This window comes from Falco cherrug, chromosome 1 (genome assembly GCF_023634085.1).
Source record: "Falco cherrug isolate bFalChe1 chromosome 1, bFalChe1.pri, whole genome shotgun sequence".
Classification (NCBI taxonomy): Eukaryota; Metazoa; Chordata; class Aves; order Falconiformes; family Falconidae; genus Falco; species Falco cherrug.
The window spans coordinates 77209609-77229878 of record NC_073697.1 but is presented as its reverse complement, the minus strand read 5'-3'; the positions used below and the strand labels follow the sequence as shown (position 1 = coordinate 77229878).

At 46.4% G+C, this 20270-nt stretch overlaps 2 protein-coding genes across 10 annotated transcripts in view; one reads left to right on the top strand and one right to left on the bottom strand.

Annotated features, from left to right (window-relative positions):
• Positions 1-7788, top strand: part of GATB (glutamyl-tRNA amidotransferase subunit B) — a 43070-nt gene extending 35282 nt beyond the window's left edge. The window contains exons 12-13 of one of the 2 annotated variants that reach the window (XM_055705999.1): positions 4626-4760; positions 7312-7788. In XM_055705999.1, coding sequence (XP_055561974.1) covers positions 4626-4760; positions 7312-7440 — 264 coding nt within the window. In that variant the 3' untranslated portion in view covers positions 7441-7788. The remainder of the gene's footprint in view (positions 1-4625; positions 4761-7311) is intronic. The other variant, XM_055706004.1, reaches the window with a different exon arrangement.
• A 3818-nt stretch (positions 7789-11606) lies between these two features.
• The window catches only part of FHIP1A (FHF complex subunit HOOK interacting protein 1A), a 96143-nt gene continuing 87479 nt past the window's right edge, over positions 11607-20270 (bottom strand). For 5 of the 8 annotated variants that reach the window (XM_055705958.1, XM_055705968.1, XM_055705978.1 and 2 more), the window contains one exon: positions 11607-19831. In XM_055705958.1, coding sequence (XP_055561933.1) covers positions 19581-19831 — 251 coding nt within the window. In that variant the 3' untranslated portion in view covers positions 11607-19580. The remainder of the gene's footprint in view (positions 19832-20270) is intronic. The other 3 variants (XR_008731538.1, XR_008731537.1, XR_008731536.1) reach the window with 3 other exon arrangements.

Here is a 20270-nt window from a genome sequence, read left to right as displayed (position 1 = left end):
CAAGTACAATTTTGGAATAGCATTGAAGTCAGTTAAGGCTTTTTTGCATGATTATAAACCAAGTGTAACTGTTGCAAATGTGGCTCTTCACCCTAAGAGACACTTCAGCTTCCTGGTTTCTTGTTCTGTTTTTTGGAGATGCTTGTGGTTCTCAATTAAGTTGGTCTTGTCGTTGGTCTGCTTCTGGGAATAGCCAGCTGCATATGACAGGTGTCATAAATAAGGATTTAAGTGCCTGACTTCAGGCATGTGCATTTGGAAATTTTGGGCTGGAAAAGTAAAAGCTTCAGAAAGGAGATAAAGTATTAACAGGAAAAGCATTGGAATGCAAAGTTGTTCTGTGCCTGCGGGGGTTATGGCACACCCATCAGTTTGGTGTCTGCATTTGAAAGGGAAGCTTCAGAACTCCAGTCTTGACTCGTGGCTTCCCTGTGGAGGCAGGGACAGGGTACTAATGCTCTTCTACAGGAGTTTTTCCCCTTGTGATATATTTGTGTGCCAGCACTTCTGACAGGTTATGAAATGTCAAGAATTTCAGAGGTGCTTTTCTTGTTTAATTACCAACTCCTTGTAATGTGTGTGTTGTCCTTGGCGTTCTGAAACTGGACACAGTGAACTAACAGTACTGTTTGCCATCCCTGAGCGATGCTATCAACCTGCAGAAACCTTGCCGCATTTAGAAAAGTATTGTGGTTGCCTGGATGTCAGAAGAATAACAAACGTTTATAACAATTCTCAGCAGTAGGCAGAGGTACTGGATGGCCTGAGGGCAGAAAGGGCTATATATACACAACAGCAGATGAATTGCAGCACTTGGGGTGGGGGAGAATGAGCTGCAGTGGTAGAGACAGATCCAGTGAGAAAGGATGGGAAGGGTTCCATGGGGTGAGTGTGCAGACATGCATATACATACATGCTCGCTGCAGGAAGCTGTTAACAGTTTAAATTTTTTAAGAGGTTTTGTGTTCGGTCTCTGCTGTATAAGCCACCAAAACACGGGCAGATAAAAGCTGTGAGCACTGATTATAGACACAGAACGTTGTATGGTAGGATGCGTATGCCGTAGAAGGGGCACTGTGTGCTTACGTAATTACCACTTAGGTAATTACAGAGCTCACGCCCAACTTGCCATCAAATATAGCACCCTACACCAGAGGTCTCCGGAGCGGTTTCAGACCAGCGTGCCTGTGGAAAGGGGAGCAGCTGCCAGCTCTGTCGGTGTGCAGGGCTGTGGGGTGAGCGTGTCCAGGACTGGGGACCTGCGCACAGGCGCACCCTCTGGCCCGCCCCAGAGGCACCGTTTTGAAGCCCAGTGCTGCTCACCCAGGGCTGAAATCAGCCTGACGGGGAGTATGTCCGAGATGGGGCCTCATGCCTCGTTGGTGGGGCTGGCAGCGAGGACACCTCTGGCGGAGGGGCCTGCCTTGTTAAAGTTACAGCGTTGTGGGAGGAGGCTGCTTCCTGGGCCAGGGAAGCAGAAACTTATCCCCGCTGCTGAAAGCCGTGCTGAAGCAACTCGGCACAGACACCCTTGTCACATCGGGGGTCTGTAGCAGGGTACAGAGCAGAGCAGACCCCAGGTCTTGTTTGCTTGTGCAGTTGCATAGGTCACCCACATAGAAATAACTTCAGGAGACCCACTTGGCACCCATACTTTAGCATAGATAGCAGGGGAATGAGTACAGTACACAAACTTAAACAGAACCATCTGCTCTGACAATTAGGGCTATACCATCTGGAGGACTGGACCCAGCCTGCCCCTGACTTTTGTCGGAGGCTGAGGGACAACTGCCAGACATCAAGGCTTCCATCGCCGGAAAGGAGAGATGCCCGCAGGACTGCCTCGGGTGGTACTGCCTGCTGCTTCCCTCCCCCCCTTGGCAGCAAATCACTGCAGACAGGGTTTCCAGTTGGAGCATTCTCAGGCACAGCAGTCAGCTGGCACCTTCACCAGTTGCAAAATGTTTGATACGATGCCCGTGGCAGCCAGACCTGCAAGTCCCGATTAATTCATCTTGACCAATGGTTTGCTGCTATGCCTGTGTAGGTAGAGACCGCAGAACATCATTAAAACCTAATCACGCTCAGGCAAGAATCAATAGTAGAAACTACTGAGATTTCAGTAATGGAAATGATGCCTGAAAATCTCATTTTGGCTCTGGAGACTTCATCATTTGATCCTCCTGTTCTGGTGCAGGCAGTTTGTGTAAATGAGTTGAAATAATTTTTTTAAACTGCTTTCTTTAGATTTTGTATTCCTTGCCAAGTGCAGAAACACATTTTTAAAAGTGCATCTTTGACAGGTCTTGGCCACATCTCTTTTTGCTTTCCTACGTACCTGTAAACAAGCAAGGGCCTTGATAGCGTTGTTGCTCTGCTAGCTAAGTGGAGATGCTTGTTACCAAATTGAAAAGTACACATGATGCAGATGTCACGGGGGAAATCTGGTGCCTTCAAGGTTTCTAATGGGCAAGCTTTTCTCGGTGCCAGGAGACATTTGGCGTAGGAATAGCAGGGAATCGGAGCTGGATCTCTGGCTGTCAAGCTGTCCCGCCCCTGATCTAAGTCAGCCTGATGCATGAGTTGCTCGGGGGTAACTCTGCCATGATCAGCTGCGTAGGTTTTGTTTGTTGTAGATTTTCCCCTCCTGCAGCCCATGGCCTCCTGCTTGAATACCTACCAGTCCTAAAAATCACATCTGCCTTTTGCCAGGAGAGCGATACAGCTTATTTATTGTCCAGCCCCTGATTTGTGCAGCGCTTCAGACTCTCCAGGGTGTTTTGCTGTGGGCTGTGCTATGCGGACAGGGCTCCTTCTGAGGGGTGATGCACATCCCTGTGCCTCCGGAGGCCTCAGGAGAGAAGCTTCCTGCCCGGTCCCTCAGGGAAGGAGCAGGAGGGGGCTGCCTGGGGTGGCAATGGAGTGGAGGAAAAAAAAAAAGAAGGAAAAAAAAAAAAAGGCAGGTGGCTGCAGACAGTTTGAATCCCTGCTGGATGTATTTCTTTCTAGGGACATTCCAAGTAGCACTGGCATGATGATTTTTAAGTACTGCGCTAGAAGGAAGATCTTGTAGGAGACATCATATACTGCACTGATTTATTTAGATATAAACATCTGAAAGCTTTACTTGCAGCAGTTGTAACTCTGGCTGCTTATCAGTAGCTCTAATATTGTGATCTGCCTTTAACCCTCTTACAGGGAAAAAACAAGATGTAGCTGCCACAATAAGGCTGCTTGTCATTACCCTCTCTCAAGGTCTCCAGCAGAGTGATAAGATCCCATAAAAAGCTTTGGGGTGCTGCTGGCAAGCAAATCTCCTCTTGCAGGAATTATGTCAATGTGTGGTTCTTAAATGCCTGTTGAGGCTACAAAAAAAATTGTTTAACTGGAGGTCTTTTGTACCAGAAAATTCTTCGTGCTGAAGAAAATTGCTGGGATAGTTAAGATGCCATCCCACATGCTTCTTTTTTCCCAAGTTGTCTTGCTGCCCCGCTAATTATTTAACATGCAGTTTGAATGCCCCTTCTCGTCTCCCCATCCCAGCCTCTTCTTCACGCTACAGTGAGTATTTAATGCTGAAATTCTGATGTGACATCCATTTCCGTATCGGTACACAGCAATGGCCCAAACATACAATTATATCTTTAGCTCAGGATGGAGCACAAGCAGCTGTTTTAATAAGGGGTTTCTTTCTCTCCTCCCACAGCTCTCAAATAAGAGCAAAGGGAATACAGAAAATGACTGCCCAAGGAAATTGGTTTTTTATAAACGTTCTCTTCTCTCAAGTTTATTCCAGGGTGATAGCCCTGCTACAGCATAGGGAAACACACTAGCGTTAACAAGGGATTATTCTGGAGGCTTGGGTTTGCCCAGCGGTCCCGTACTTGGAGGTGATGCATAGGCGGGCTGGAGCCGCTGCATTCATTCTGCTTGGCACTATTTGTCTTTTGCTTTGTCACACGTATCCTCGTTACAGCTTGCTGATGAGCACTGGTAATGGGATGAGTTACCTGGGATTGGGCTTGGTACGATAGTCAGCTAATCGTCAGCTCCCGGGCAGAGACATCGCTCGTGGAAATGCATTTCTTACCGCTCACAGGCAGTTCTTGGCAGTAACATGCGATGGGCATGAGTCCAGCCCGAGGAGCAGCCCTGCAGTCGGTGGCAGTCTCTGCCGTGGTGCTGGCCTCTCCCAGCGAGGGAGCAGCGGTTCGGTTCGGTGCAGCGAGGTACCCAGGGGGCTGCACGCGGCGAGCTCCTTTGAAGAGGTGCCCCCGCTGGTAGTGGCGGGCAGCTCCCGGTACTGTGGCAGGCTGCAGAGTGCACCGTGTACTCATGCAGTAAGTGAAAATGCTTTCTCTTATTTCAGGATGCAGAAAATGAGGAAGGGTACAGGAGCTTTTTCAGCAAGGCACAGGATTAAATCTCGGGTTTGTTAAAAATGAGGAAGGGTACAGGAGCTTTTTCAGTGAGGCACAGGCTTAAATCTTGGGTTTGTTAACGTTCAGACAACCTGCTCTTGCTTGAGCTAAAATCTGCCTTCTTGGCTCAGTAACTGAAATACCGTGTGTAAACAACGCTGGTGCGTCGAGACGCTGACCTTTGCTGTTCATTGTGATTTTCAGGTGCTTGCAGAATTGTGGAAGGGAGAAGGGAAGACTCCTCTGGAAATTGTTAAAGAAAAGAAACTTGAACTGATACAGGATCAAAAAGAGCTTGAACAGATCTGCCAGGCAGTGATTGATGGACAAGAAAATGAGGTGATTATGATGGTGCTGGGAAGCTTGTGCACTACTGCAGTCTGTGGCACTAAAGAGCGGGTTAAAATGGCCTCTCTCTTTTTCCTTTTGATTGGCATTTGAGCTCTAGAGCCAGTATAGGAGCAGTAAAGCTGCTGCTGAGATAGTATCAGGCTTTTCTTCCCCTTTCTTATTTTACTAAGTGGTGGTGGGGTTTTTTTGGTGGTTTTTTTTTTTTAAATTGAAGCTCACACAAAATGATCAGCAGAAGAAATTACCAGTCTGGCTCATGTGTTAAGTCATTGTGAGAGACCATAAAAATTTAATGCAGGAAAGCAAAAATGCAGGACCCTGTCCCCCTTCAGCTATACTGTCGTTAGCCTGACCTGGCCACCCGGCCACATAACTCTGATTTTTATGTCGTCTGTTGTGATATTAGGGCAACAGTGTTAAACTGTTCTGAGGCTGGAGATTAAAGCTACCTGCCAGCAAGGCATGTATTAGTTACAGAATTAGAGGCTATATCAGAGCTGGCAAGGCAAAATTTTTACTTGCATCTGTCTCTTCACCACATCCCTGTCTCCCTCCACTGCCAAAGAGATGAGTCGAGCTGGCTCTGCTGCCTGCCAGTGTCTGTGGGGTGGGGAGGAGCTGGACCCCTGTGGCAGCAGCATCGGTGGCTCCAGAGCTGCTGTCCGCTCTGCTGCTGGGCTGAGGCAGCAGCGCACATGCTGCAGTAGGGAAGATGGGGTTTTGGCTCTCCCCCATCTCCTTGGGAGGACACGCAGCAGCCTGCATGGCTTATCGGTCCAACAGGGTCTGAGCTGGGAAAAAGGGAAAGAAGACCTTGTTGATCACGAGGGGGAGGAATGGGAAGGGATCTTGACAGGGTCTAAAATCTGCTTTATAAAAAGCAAAATGAAAACAAGTGCTTATATGTTCTCTGGAGAAAAAATGTAAAAGCAGAAGTGAATAGCTTGCTTCTAATATAAACATTGTCTAGATACATTTGCCATTTGGAAAAAAACATTAACATCTTTTGAGAACAATACCACCCACCCCGGATCTCATTGGGGGATGCTAACAGCTCTGCAAGAGCTTTTGATAAAGAAAATGAGCTTGCAGTAGGTCGGCGTGACCTCCATCAGACTGACTCATTTGCAAAGCCTGATAAAAGCGCTGCTGTATGTTCAGACTGGTCTGGAAGCACAAGTGGGGATAGGCAGAATGTTAGAACTGATTGGGAAGTGCAGAAGCTGGAGGTCCGTAACTATACTCCCATTTCAATAATAATGCTTTCTCCGAAAATGTAATTCCTCTCTGTTTTCCACTGGTTTAGTCAAGCCAAATGCAGTAGAATGGCCTCACTTCCCTGCTTTTTCCAGGTGATCTTACACCAAGGCAAACGCTGCCTTGAAGGCCTGTAATTCACTGCTACGAGAGCTTGCCTTACAGAACAGTGTTAGCTGAGTACTTAACAGGGGCAAAAAAAAAAAAAAGTCAGTGGTGTCCTTTTTGGTAGTAACTTTCCTTAGAATTAACTAATTTACAAACAGTTGCTCAAGCTACCACCGAGCACTTAGGAAAATGCACTGTCTGGGTTGTATGGCACGCTGCCCCGTATAGGTAATTCCCAGCCGATCAGGAGCAATGAGTCCTTTCCATATTGTGGCATTACAAAGATCTTAGACTGCCAATATTTTGGATACCATAATGAGGAGCAATATTTGCATTTGTGCTTGGTATTGGCACGGTTGGCGGTTCATATGTTCGTAATCCTTCCCTTAATATCTGTAAATACGCCATCCTGTTTAATTGCAGGGATTGTGTTTTGCCCAGTAACTCTGACAATGTAGACGGTGTCTTCCCTGCCACACAGACAGCACGCGGGCCAGACGCTTGTCTGTCAGCAGTAGCAGCTCCTTTAGGAAAGAGACATTTCCAATGCTTTCATCAGTGTCTTTACTTAGCTTTTAATTATGGCCCTTGCTATTTTGCAGGTGATTGTGCATCAAACACTAGCTGTCTGATAGGAGGCCGTACTTCTCATCAGTTAATTAATTGCTATGGTGCAAAGGATTCCTTGCTTAAAGGAAATAACATGCTGTTACAAAAACACCTATGTCTGTGCTTGAAGGTCCTCACAAATACTATCAAATAGGTTATGATTTGATGCAAATTACTTGTTATAACTGAACATTATACTGAATGAGAAAGATAGATCCTATTAGCAAGAGAAGTCCATCTCATTTTTCTCGCTCCTTTCCTGGAAGTTGCTGTGCAAGTTGCAGACACTGTTACAATCCAAAAAGTGTTTTCTGACTTTTTCAATAAGAGCAGATCTTTCTATTAGTTGTAAGGCCCTGCTGCTGTAGGGACTTGCTCTTGTCTCATGGGAGCAGAGCAGGAGCTTATTGCAAAGCTGAAGGCAGTTCTTATAAATAACAGCTTAGCCCAAAATATAATACGCTACCACAGCAGACAAAAATATTCATACCTTGGCTGTGCATGAGTGAGTGAAGATGTCTGGTTCTCCTGTAACAATGCTGTCTGTCATGTTTTTTCTTTAAAGGTTATGGCGGTAAAGGCAGGAAATCAAAAAGTGCTAAATAAATTAATTGGCCTGGTACAAAGAGAAACCCAAGGACGATCCAATCCTGTTCTGGTGAAGCAACTATTAGAGAAGAAGCTGTCAGAGTAGCCGCAGCCACAGGAGAAAAAGCACACAAGCGTCTACAGAAAGCACGTGCTTTGTTCTGGCTAGTTCACTGCAAATGGACTTTGGTGCCTCTCCATGTAGCATCGGATTGTTGGTTATACTGCAAGCAGCATTACATCCCAGCCTTCCCTGGATGCACCAGCCAAAGGCATATGAGAAAAAGAACAGCGGGAGATGATACAGTCATTTGCATCTCCCTCGCTTCGGTGTGGTGTTCAGAAATGTGATTTCCACACAGCCACAGGAAACGAGTTCCCAGGGGTGGCTGTGAGCATGCCGAGAGCTGAAGCTGTGCTGGTTAGTTTTGTAATAAAGCCAGTGTAAACTCGGCTTTCCAGCTGCCTTTTTGTGAGAGGGGAAATCCAGTGGTGCATGCTAGTAAGTCACTGTAAATTAGTGTAAGCACACTAGTAACAATGATGAAAACACCTTGCAGTAATTAAGAAGAGCATGTGTGCCTCCATGCCTAGCAGGAGGGAGAAAAATGTCCAGTGCTATCATTCCTCCTGATTGCTGAGGGATGGGGAACGGACGAAGTCACTAGCTGCTTAAGTGCGTGCCTGAGGCTAGTGCCACAAACAGCTGTGCCTCCGTCTAAGAATTAGCGTCAAATTGTTTGCTCACCATCTCCTTGTTACCTACCCAAACACCTGCTTTGCCTACTCGCAGCTCTTCCAGTTCTGAAGAGCGCCTAACGGAGGGATGCCTGAGCCCTCCCAGGGTCTGCATCGCAGTCTGGCCGTGAGGGTCAACAGCAAACGTGCTTCTGCTGGTCGCGCACAAACCTACGGAGGAACAAGTAGTGCTTTTCTCTTACGCGGTAGCTCAGTAAAGGGTCCGTTTGCTCCAGTTGGGTTTTTGTTCTCTGCTGGCAAGAACTTGATCCCGTGTTGGAAGTGCTCCCAGCCCAGGGCCGCTCGCTTCTCTGGCTCGTGGCGCTCTGTGGTCACCTGGAACCGCAGCACTTTGTGGAGGGAATCGGACAGCAGTTGGCTTACCGACGCCGAGCGGGATGCAGCAGGCTTCCAGGGTCTGATCCACTATTTAATACTAAGGGGTGTTTTATGCGGGGTTGTTTTTACCTTCTGTTTTTCAGCTCCTAGCTTGACGTACCCACCGAAATCCAGCATCCTAGAGCTAACTTCCCAGTCCCGACCCGCTTCAACTGATCAAAACATTATCAGGAAATGCAACTAGAGGCAGCCTGTCACGTTTACATTTAGTAGGGAAAGAAACCCCATTTAGTACCAGGGGTTTGAAGTCCTTAGACCCCTTCAGGAAGCTGTACGTTTATCTCTGAGATACTGCAGAATTGTTCTTTAGCCTCTGCCTGCAGGGCAGACACAGGAGTGCAGCAGGTACAGCCCGGGGACATCAGCTGCCTTTCGCAACTGTGCTGCTTGCAGCACTAGGTTGATGGCAGTTCTTCCTCACGAGTAGTAGTGCTAATGTATGTCTCAAGGAGGACGTTTCTGTACAAACTGGCTCAGGGTACAAATACGAGCTCTTAATTAGAAGGAAAAAAACCCCCAACCTTGTGGTTTTCAAATATGTTTAATGAATAAAATGTATACCCATTATTCACATAAAAATAACTGTACAATTTAAAAGTCATACAGCTCACGAAAAGCAGTAACATGGTTGCAAAAACCATGACCCTTCAAAAAAAACCCCAAAACAACCCAAAACCCACAAAACCCCACAAACATCCAAAAATTTGCCAAAAAACCAAAGCCCCAAACCAGACCCCCCAGGATTTTCATGTAACCTGACCGTCAACACAGAGGCCTTTACTATCGCTTTTGACATCATTAGCAAAAAGTACCATTTTTACTTATAGTGGTGTGAGTTTTCAGGTAAGTGTTCAGTTAATAAAGGTTTAGACTATACAGCAAACATTAAATGTTCGAATTCCGTTCAACTCTTACCATGGCAGCAAGAAACAAAAAGGCACAAGGACTTTTGCGTGAAATCTGGAATCTTAATATTTAAAGGTATTCCCTTGGTTTAGAAAAGCACAGTAGTTGCCAAGATGTGGTCCTCCAAGGTTAATGCTTTTTGTTGCTCAGCTTGATTCTGCTGGGCTGAGTTTCCCCTCTGCTGGACTGGGTGCCTCTTAGAACAGAGAAAGCAGTGATGTATTTGGAAGAGTAATAATTAAGCTGTACTTAAAATAAGAAGGAAGGATCATCTCCACTATGGTAGCACGGCTACTGCTGGTAAATGTCTTTTTAATGGCTGCTTCTTGGCCCCTCTTTTCCTACATAATTACACTTTGCTAAAATGGTACAAGATCTGTTAAAAATCATGAGCCAAGTTCTATATGAGTAGAATTTATATCTTTAGGTGGATGAGGGAAGAGCAGCTGATGTAATCTGCCTGGACCTGTGCAAAGCGTTTGACACTGTCCCACACGACATCCTTGTCTCTACACTGAGAGATGTGGACTCGACAGATGGACGGTGGACAAGGAGTTGGCTGGATGGTCACGCTCAAAGAATGGTGGTCAGCGGCTCAGTGTCCCGGTGGGGAGCAGTGACGAGCGGAGCTCCTCGGGGATGGGTACCGGGACCGGGGCTGTTCAGCGTCTTTGTTGGTGACAGGGACGCCGGGACTGGGCGCACCCTCAGCAGGTTCGAAGCTGTGCGGTGCCGTCGGCACGCGGGAGGGGAGGGACGCCATCCCGAGGGACCCTGCGGGTGGAGAGCTGGGCCTGTGCGAACCGCGTCACGTTCAACACGGCCGAGGGCCGGGTCCTGCACGTGGCTCGGGGCAATGCCAAGCGCAAAGCGGAGAACGGACCGAGAGCTGCCCTGAGGAGAGACTTGGGGTGCTGGTGGAGGAGAACCTGAGGAGAGACTTGGGGTGCTGGTGGAGGAGAAGCTCAGCGTGACCCAGCAACGTGCGCTGGCAGCCCAGAAAGCCAACCCCGTCCTGGGCTGCATCACAAGCAGCGCGGCCGGCAGCTGGGGGGGGGGGGGGGGGGGGGGGATTCTCCCCCTCTGCTCTGCTCTGGTGAGACCCCACCTGGAGCGCTGGGTCCAGCTCTGGGGCCCCCAACGTAAGGAGGACAGGGGCCTGTTGGAGCGGGTCCAGAGGAGGCCACGAAGCTGCTCGGCGGGCTGGAGCACCTCTGCTACGAAGATGGGCCGAGAGAGCTGGGGGGGTCAGCCTGGAGGAGAAGGCTCCGGGGAGACCTTCTAGCAGCTGCCAGTGCCTGAAGGGGCTACAGGAAAGCTGGGGAGGGATGTTGTACAGGGGCCTGCAGTGATGGGACAAGGGGGAGCGGCTTTAAACTGAAAGTGGGGAGATTTAGGTTAGATATTAGGAAGAAATTCTTCCCTGTGAGGGTGGTGAGGCACTGGCACAGGTTGCCCAGAGCAGCTGTGGATGCCCCATCCCTGGATGTGCTCAAGGCCAGGCTGGATGGGGCTGGGAGCAACCTGGGCTGGTGGAAGGTGTCCCTGCCCATGGCAGGGGGGGTGGAACTAGGTGATCTTGTGGGTCCCTTCCAACCCAAACCATTCTGTGATTTACTGTAAGTCTCAATCTATTTTCACTTACACCTTGTTGCCAAACACAATGGGCAACAAGAAAGAATAAAAGGGGACAATTGTAATATTCTTCCCCTTCCAGGGAAGGGAAAGAGCAGCTATAGTCTATAAATTCTGGACTGTATTATGAAACAGCCACTTCTAAAATTTTTAAAGAAACCTTTTGCAGACGTACACAAAATATAAATTTCTTTCTGATAGAAAAAAGTGGTTTGAGTCAAATCTAGATGATGAATTTTTTTAACATTTGTGGAGATACGAGCTACCACCTTCAGAGCGGTGGTAGCTGGCAGCACTATGCCCCAGTGAGGAGGAGGCTCAGCAGGGCCAGCTGACGTTGCTCCCAGTGGCAGCCGGCAGGAAGGGGCTCACCAGTTTGATTGAAACAATACAACTGAAACATCAGATCCTATTTTGCCTGCCTAGGGCCTGACTGAGCAGCCTAAACACAACGGCCACCTTCCTCTGTGTCCTAAATGGAGCTCAAGGCAATTTCTAAGTACTCCGCAAGTGAACTCCGTACGGTGTAACACGGCTTTGGTCTGTATTTGCATAGCAGTAGTCAATGGAGCACATTAAAAGACAAAAGCAGCAGCCGCCTCAAGGAATTTAATATCTGCTATTTGAAGACAAATAATAAAAAAAAATCCCCGTGGGACAGGTGGGTCTGCAAGATAAAAGGCAGAGCCTATGAACTGTTTGATGTCGGAACATTTTGCAGATCAGGAGCTCTCGGCATGGCTGTAGTGAGGCTGGGAACTCCAGAATGGAGACTGAGGCTTTGACCCCAACTTGCAATTCTTATTTAGCGACAACAGGGCTCCCTGATCTACTGATCGCAGATGCCATCTGTGCGACAGCATTAGGCAGGGTGAATTAAGGACAGTTTCGTGCAGATTTTCAGCAGCAACCGTCCATGAACAGAGGGCCGAGGAAAATGCTTCACAAATTAAAAGCTGACACCAGACACTGTCACAACAATCTCATCTGCTCGTTGCTGGAAGTCCTTTAAGAGGTCACTCCTGGGGGTGGAGAGATGATCCTTACTATCCTGTACAGCTGAAGTATCCCACATATGAGGTTGCAGAAGAGGAGAAGAAAGTTGTCTAAAAAGATGCTGGCAATGCTGAAGTGGTGAAGAAAGAATTTCTAGCGCTCAGCCTTGGCTGCAGAGTTTAATTTTAACTGCGTTAAAAATAGAAGCACATGATAGGAACCTTAACTAAAAAATTTACAGCTAGAGGATTCACACTGCAATTTCACTGCGGCCTCTTTCCACTCCACTTCTGCGGCAGGGTGTCAACGCACTGAAATGTTCTCATTTCTGCTAGGAGCACCCCTCTGCCTACACACTTTCACAACCACCGACCTCGGCGGCACCTTCTCGGTGATCTACGGCCCTGGGTGTATGCTCAGCATGTAGACGGTTTGGTTCTTTCACGTGAAGAAAAACAAATCGGGTTTTCACTCAACTCTCCCTTTCTCAAACCGCGTGAGAGAGATGGAGTAGCATGCTGCTGGTCTTCCTGTGCTTGGTGCCTGCGTGCTGTTTATAAATACTCCAGAGTTCACTGGATTCTGCTTCACATCATGGCCGTGTAAAACCAAGTTAGAGCAGAGCTGAGGTCAAGATTGGTTGACCCAGATGCTTAGAAGCTCACTTGCATTGGGTTGGCAGCTGAGCAGAAGTCATCCCTCTCCCCTCAGAAGCCGCAAACTTTCAGGTAATATGAAGATACGTAAAATTCTATTGCTAATAAGGAAGGCAGTAAAATAAATACGAAAATACAAAAAAGCTCTCTTGACCTGTGATTTGCTGCACCTTTTTGTGCCCATTGTGATGGCCCATGTGAACTCCACCTAGAGGAGCCCCTGGGCCGAGCTGGGTCGCTCCCGATGGCCCTAGTGAGCAGTGCCCACGTCCTCCCTCTAGGACTATCCTAGTCCCAGACCCTTAAGGTCTCCCGGAGGGTGGACAGGCAGTTCACAACCATCTGCAGCGCTTGCTGACCAGCTGTGTACGTACAGCTGGAGAGGGAACCCTGACCTTTGCTGTTTCTCCCCTTTGGCTCCATGTGAGGCCCAGCTCAGGACCCCGCAAATGACTCCATGTCACCTGCTGGCTTTTCCCCAAAAAGAGACTGGTGACAGCTGTGCCAGACCCCACGTTACTCCCGCACGTACACAGGCAGCCAATTATTTCACCCCACATCCATCGCCTGGTCATCACAGCCCCTGGAGAAGGGCCTAGAGCTGGGTCAGTACTCACGGCTGCGGAGGTTGTACTACCAGGAGCTAATCCCAACAGCAGCACTTGAGGGCCAACAGGTTCGCCGTGGGGAACGCTCCCTCCACACGCAGGCATGCTGTGTAAGCACCAAGCAGGATTCTGCAGACATATGGTCGCATCAGCCACAGCTTTACCTAAAGAACTTACACCCACTAACCAGGCATAACCATCGGTTAAGTTATATTTTACTTTCTGAGTAACTGAGTTTGAGAGGCCAGGTTTTCAGACTGGTCTTAGAGGCTATGAGGTTTTTCACACTGAAGCTCAAAAAAATGACTCTGGAGTTTTACGACAGACGCTGGTCAGAGTTTCCATCCCAAGCTGTGCATGGACACTGAGAGACACCTTGAGGGACACAAGACGACATTTCGCCTGAGCTCTGGCCAAACAGACACAGCGGCACTGAGCTGGACACAGTTAAGTTCTCCTGGATTTGATTCATCCACGTTATTTTTTGGTCTAAATCCAAGCTAGTTATTTTTCAGGTACGCAGCAATAAAACACAGCTGCTGTGGCATTGGCTTTGTCAGAAATGTAAGTTTGCAGGTATTTAGCCCATGAGAGGTAATTGTATGCGGGCAGTCTGCCGACGTGCCAGAGAAAGTTACTTGGTTGAAAAATGCAGCCTTTGCACAAAAGTTCCATCAGGGCTTTTAGCCCAGAGACTTCAGTCTTCATTTAATCCAGCTGCCACACAAGAACCATTATAATCAATGAACAAAAAGATTTGCACAGTCAGCAGCAAAATGCCACTTCAAGTACCTACATATTTGAGAATCCAAGTAATGCTCCTATTCATAATCAAGAGGCTTCCAACCAGGCGTATAACAAATGAAACGCATTGATGCTGAGCCACAACATGTTTACAAAAGGTGGTGGCCTCTAAAAAATAAAGTACATCTAGTCAGAGCTGGGCTTCCACTGCCAACAAAGTCACTGAAATAGCATTGCAGTCTGCGGCCGGACAGCTGGCACCACCTCATAGTAGCCAAATACCCATTTATGCAAGCCTGACACCACCTTAACAAGGAGCACTTTTTTTTTTACTCTCCTTTGCACACTCCTGGCCCAAAACATTACGTAGCAGTGCTGTCCACTTGGACAGTTCCCATAGGGCACTGCCATATGCATTTTTCACATTTGCTACGAGTTTTCTCTTTCTGGTCCTCAGTAAATCAGAGCAACACAAACATAAATTCTTACAAAGAGGCAAGTGCCCCCTGCTCACCTGTGGTGTTTTACCTTTGGTTTGCTCATTAACGCAAGCAGCCTGGGTGTCATGTACCCTCTGTTTCTACTGATAATGCTCAAAAGCTGCAAGGAAGAACATACTGTAATTATCTAAATCTGATCTGGACACAGCAACGTTACTGTACTGTGCCAGAGCTATCTGAGTTAAGAAAAGAAAGAGGAAAATCCCAATATTCTACTCACAACCGCAGCTGCGGTTTAAATGTTACAAATGTAATAGGAGCCATCATAAAAACTGCAGGCATGACATAGCAATTTCAGTAAATACAGCACAGTAAATTGCTTATTAAATCAAGCTGCCCTCAAACAGGAGCTGTGGCTACAAATTCAAATGATACAATGACATAATTTAACGGCACCAAATCACACCGCTCCCATCCTTTCTTCCCAGCCCTGAGATTTTTAGCGCTTATAGAGCTTAAAAACCTTCCTGAAGCATGAAACATTCTGTGAGGCAACAGCAGAGTGTACAAAAGGGTAGTGAATGCATACACCCTGTGCTAGACAGTATACTCCTCTTGGTAAATAGAACTTAACCTCTTGAACTTAAACCCTTGGACTCTGTGGGATGCAGTAAGTTTGTTTGCAAATGTTTTTCTCTGAAGGAGCAAACAGACCCCTTGGGCATTGTGCCCAGGCCAAAGAGCAGCGAGAATGGCTCTGGTGACAGAAACATGCCTGTCCTGTCCTGTTCCCTTTCCAAAGCACAGCCCCTGCCGATGTCCACGGTCCACCCCAATCACACCGCGTCTTCTCCCATTCCAGGAAATGTACCGATCTTACAAAAAAATCACACTGCATTGGAAAGGCTAATGCACAAAGCAGGTGTGGCAGCACGACACCACTGAATTCATCAGACTTTTTACATAGTGACAAACCCTCGTGAAAGAGGAAATAAGTAATTTATGAACTGGATGCTCTGAAGGATGTATCTGGGTGTGCTGGTGGGAGGGACAGCCCGAGCCTGCTACTGGGAATTTTCTCACCTCCGTGGAATACAGCTGAGAACCAAAGCTCTCATTTCTCTTCTTCCAAACCAAGGTCAGGAAGTTACCGGGACAGAAGAGGTAGCACATCTGTCCCATCTGAAACTACACCACCAACAACTTGATCAACAACGGTTTGAAATACCGTCTTTTTCTTTAGGGCACACATGGAAAAGATCAAATTCAAGAAAAACGCCTAGAATACAATAATAAAAAGGCTGTAAGTAGGGCCAACAACACAGCCCATGAACTGCCGCTGCACACGTCCCAAGATCAGCACATGCAAAGGGTGATACTGTTTTGAACGTAAGCTGCCGAGCGCAGTAGCCCCAGTGAACACAACCCGTACGTGCATGTGTGCTGAGACTGACCCACAGGGCATCCAAAAATGGCCAAAGGTAAAAGAGAATGACTACAACTGTTTTAAGACTAGCCATTCACTTTATAGGTAGGTTGCAAAAAAATATAGCAGACTGAAGTTGCCGGAAAGATCCCTTGCTACAGCAGAACAGCTTAAGAACACACTCAAAGGCTACATCATTAGAAATGTGGCACTCCCAGTTTGAAACATCTAGCAGGAGACTGGAAATTAACTTTGGTAGCACTGAGCCACCACCTGCAGGTGTTGGAATAGGCCTGCCAACCCCAAGACACTTTGTTTGTGAGTGGTGCTGAGCCACTGCACCAAGGAGGGACTGCTCTCATCACACACGCATGCGCCGAGTGCAGCGAATCCGGACCGTGGAGCACTTCCTTACTCTTGGAAAAAGCAGCATAATGTTGTGTCCTCTGAGGGCCTACTGGCTGCATCACTGCTTGGACCACAGGCATTTAGGGGGTTTTTGGAAAAGATGTATCATTGGTAAAGACAGGGTAACATATTATCTAATTGGAGGGAAGATGGTTATTAAACAAACATTTGGCTGAAGAACTTACACATAGGCAGGCGATTAATCTCAAAGATCAACATTTTCAAGCCATATCACAGGTTCTACGTTTTGAAGATGCAATTCCTGCCAGTATATTTTTGCTGGGTGCTGGGCATTATGCTACTATCACAACTAAGACGTGGCTACAAGTCTGATGCCGCTCAGGAACCCAGTAACAGAAAGTTACACACATGATGGCAATTTTTACAGCCCCGACCCAGGGTCACTGCACTCACCCGCCTCTTCCTTTCGGGGAGCTGACAGACAGGTTTCTTGGTTACGAGGGGACACTGCGTACACACACAGTTCTGACCTTTCAGCAAGAAGTCCTTCCACATGATTCCAGATTTCAAAGGCTGAATTCATTCTGCCGGATGCAGAGCATAAGCTCTACTACAGCTTATGAGGTAAACCCTCCCCTTCCTCAAATTTAAAGATGCTTTTTTGAGCATTCCACATTTTAAAATCCCCACGTAGCTTAAGAGACCTGCTGAGACAAAACTGCCATGACTTTGTACATTTGTTGAAAACACCAGTTAAAATTAACAATCTCAGAAAAAATCCTTTCTACCCAGTAAATAAAGATTCTAATTTTAGAATAAAAACAAGGGAAGGGAGCGTTCACATAGTGACCTTACTGACTTCCTTGACCACTGGTCTGCAGAATTCTTTATTTAAAATAAGTATTTTTTTTTCATTCCTTTTTAAAAAGTCCTTCAGAAAAAGGATTGGATTGCTTCTGCAATGTAGCACTTATTTCTGAACCACTAAGAGTTAGCTGCTCACACGTATTTGGTACTTTTCCTTTTGCTCACGTAAAGTTCCTACCAGAAGAGGTGAGGAGCGGAGCAAGCACTGACACTGAATCCAAAATGCTAAAATACTTTCTATGCCCAACACTAGTGAACCCCCTCAGGCCAGGCCTGCGAGTACAGCACGGAAGACAGCACTACTGGGAATAGTGGGAGCAGGAGCCGGGGAGTGGGGAAAGAACCCACCATGTCCTAGGACAAGTTTAACACAACGAAACAAACCAAACCTTGATTTTCTCATCGCCCATTCACAACAATGCAGGGGGACAAGAAGGAGCTCTCTTAAACCCAGATAACTAAGATTTATGAAAAAATCTGCAGCCTTGGCTTCAGCTTCCAAGGAAGCTTGCGAGGTGAAGCAGGGCCACGTCGAGGGCAGCAGGTGATTTACAGGATGGCAATGAAATGGTGCCTAAAAAAACAAGTTAGAATTGAAAGCAAACCAGCAAGTCAGCTAGCAAGCAACATGACCCCCAGCTATCGTGGATGTGAAGACCGTACAGCAAACAAGCAAAGACAGACCCCGAGGAGTTCTTGAGGGGATTTTGTTAGAGGTACACTTTGGGATATTTTTTTTTTTCCTTGGAATAACCTACAGCAGTCTGAGACAATGAATGCGTCTCACAGCTTGTAGATTAAAGTACAACTTTTAAGAAGCATCTAAAGGATTCAGAAGTTTAAATTACACTGCAGATTGCTGTGGAATTTGACCTGTAACAAATTAGACTCTTCTGGAGCGTCTTTGTTTTTAAAGTGTTCTTTTCCCTTGCAGTCTCTAAGAAAGTGTGTTTCAAAATCAGGATGCTATTAACTGGAGCATCCCACATTACGGAATTACAATGAGTAGGAGAACTAATGTTTGCAAGTGTTATTTCTCACTTCTGTTTCTTCAGATTTCTTGGAGTCACTGTTAGTTTCGTTCCAGGACAAAGAAAGGGGTTTAAGGCTTTCATGAACTAAGCCCCTCTTTATGGAGCCAACTACAGCACACTGGAAGCACAATTATGCTACTAAGATAAGATGAAATGCAGAGGTGATGCACCAATTCATCATGTTTGGGTTCTTCTAATGAAGCCCATTACTCACAGAAGAGAATTTTCTCAAGCAGTTAGTCACCAGCAGACAGCTTTCCCTGTTATTCCTTTTTCTGCAGCTGGTGAATAGTCTGGTCTTCCCCTCACCATCCCCAAAGTGCAATATTAGGAAAAGTCAACACCTAAATTAAAAGTAAACAAACAGCATTTAACTTTCCCTTAACCAAAAAAATTAACAATAAAACAGAACAGCTTTCAGGAGCAAGCCAACCTTTTTCATTAAAAAAAAAAAAAGACACACACACAAAAAGAGCCTGCTGTCCTTTTAATACTACTGAAAGGTATTGAATACCTTTCTTTAGCTTATTAAAATAAGCATAAAAACAAGCTACATACTAATTACAGCTTGCATAGAAACATTTTGTTCTGTACTTTGTGCAAATCTTACTAAATAAGGCATGCCGAAGAGCTTAGGTAGCAATGCAGTAGTTATCAAAGAATGCTGAGAAACTGCAAGGAAAATTCCAGGCAGTCTGCAATCCACATCCACTTACACAGTTCATTTGACTTCAAAGACCAACAGCTGATAGCTGCAGATCTGTCTGCAACACAAGGCAATACGGTATGTGTAGGGTCCAGCACCTGCTTTCAGCTAGTCAGGGGTTTAAGACACATAAGAACACTTGAATTCAAAAAACCTGAGCCGCTAGTTAAGAAGAGGGCTTCAGATCCGGACCGGGAAGAACCCCATTTCAGGGAAAAGGAAAGGAAGGGGCAAAGAGGACAAGGACATGAAGAAGCACAGCCCTTCACAGAAAGAGGGTTTGTGTGTAGCTTTATACTCTCAACTGTCCCCACGGGGCAATGTTTTTCCAAACCGTCTTCTAATAAGTTATCCAGAAGAATATTTTTGGAACAGAAAAGGCTGAAGTGTTTGCCTCCCTTAGCCGACCTACAAGTGTCTATTGAAGACATTCGACAGGAATCAGTGACACTAAAGAAGGGTGGCCATGTAAAGAGGAGGAGATAAAGTAGGAAGCTGCAGTAACAGCAGTATCAGGAACGTCTAAAATAAGTTATGTAGCACAGAGGGAAATTATAAGGCCTAACATAAGGTAACAGGGAATAACATTTTGCCTCCTTCTTCCCCCTCCAAATCAAGTATTTTCAGGAAATATTGAAGTACAACCTTCCTTGGTAAGCAGCTTTGCATTAAAAAACTGTTTAAACTCCAAAAGCTTTTTAAAAAGACATTTAAAAAACCCACTAATAATAATCCTCAAAATCCCCCAGTATTTTGTAACATAAAATTGAATGTTCCTGGGCCAGAGCTGCCAGCTCCTTCAGGAACTCTGGGAAAAGGGCAGCTGCCAGTACGGCATTCCTCACGTGTGCGGGAAGGTCAGGATGAGCCAGGCCTTTCTTTCCTTTCTGCCCCAGGAAAGGCTGGAATACAGCCGGGTAAGCTTCAGACAGGTTCCTTCCTTTACCTGTGTTGCTGCTGTGCTGGACATTACCTAAAGCCAGGAAGAAAGAAGAGGAAAGAAAAAGAGAAAGAAAGAAAAAAATAAAATAAAAAAAAAAAGACTCAGTATATTCAGTATATTAAGCACACAGTATTTATTTGTACAGTGTCCAAACCCAGTTTACAAGGATTGTGTTCAGAGCTGTAGTTTGCAGTACTGAGACCACGCAGGGAGATACTCCACTAATCCAGCATTTTAAAGTTCTACATGGCCTGATTTTATTACATTTTTTATTAGCTATCTTTCCCCAGGTTATATAATATTCAGTTCCAGCTCTGATGAGAGAAATATGTGGGCAGGAGTCAAGGGAAAAAGTAATATGGATTTACCTTATGAAACAGCAGATAAAATCTACCCATCTAGAGCCAGCATGGTTGTCTCAATGTAAATGATGCTGTGCTGTAGCCCTCCCCCAGATCAAAATATCATT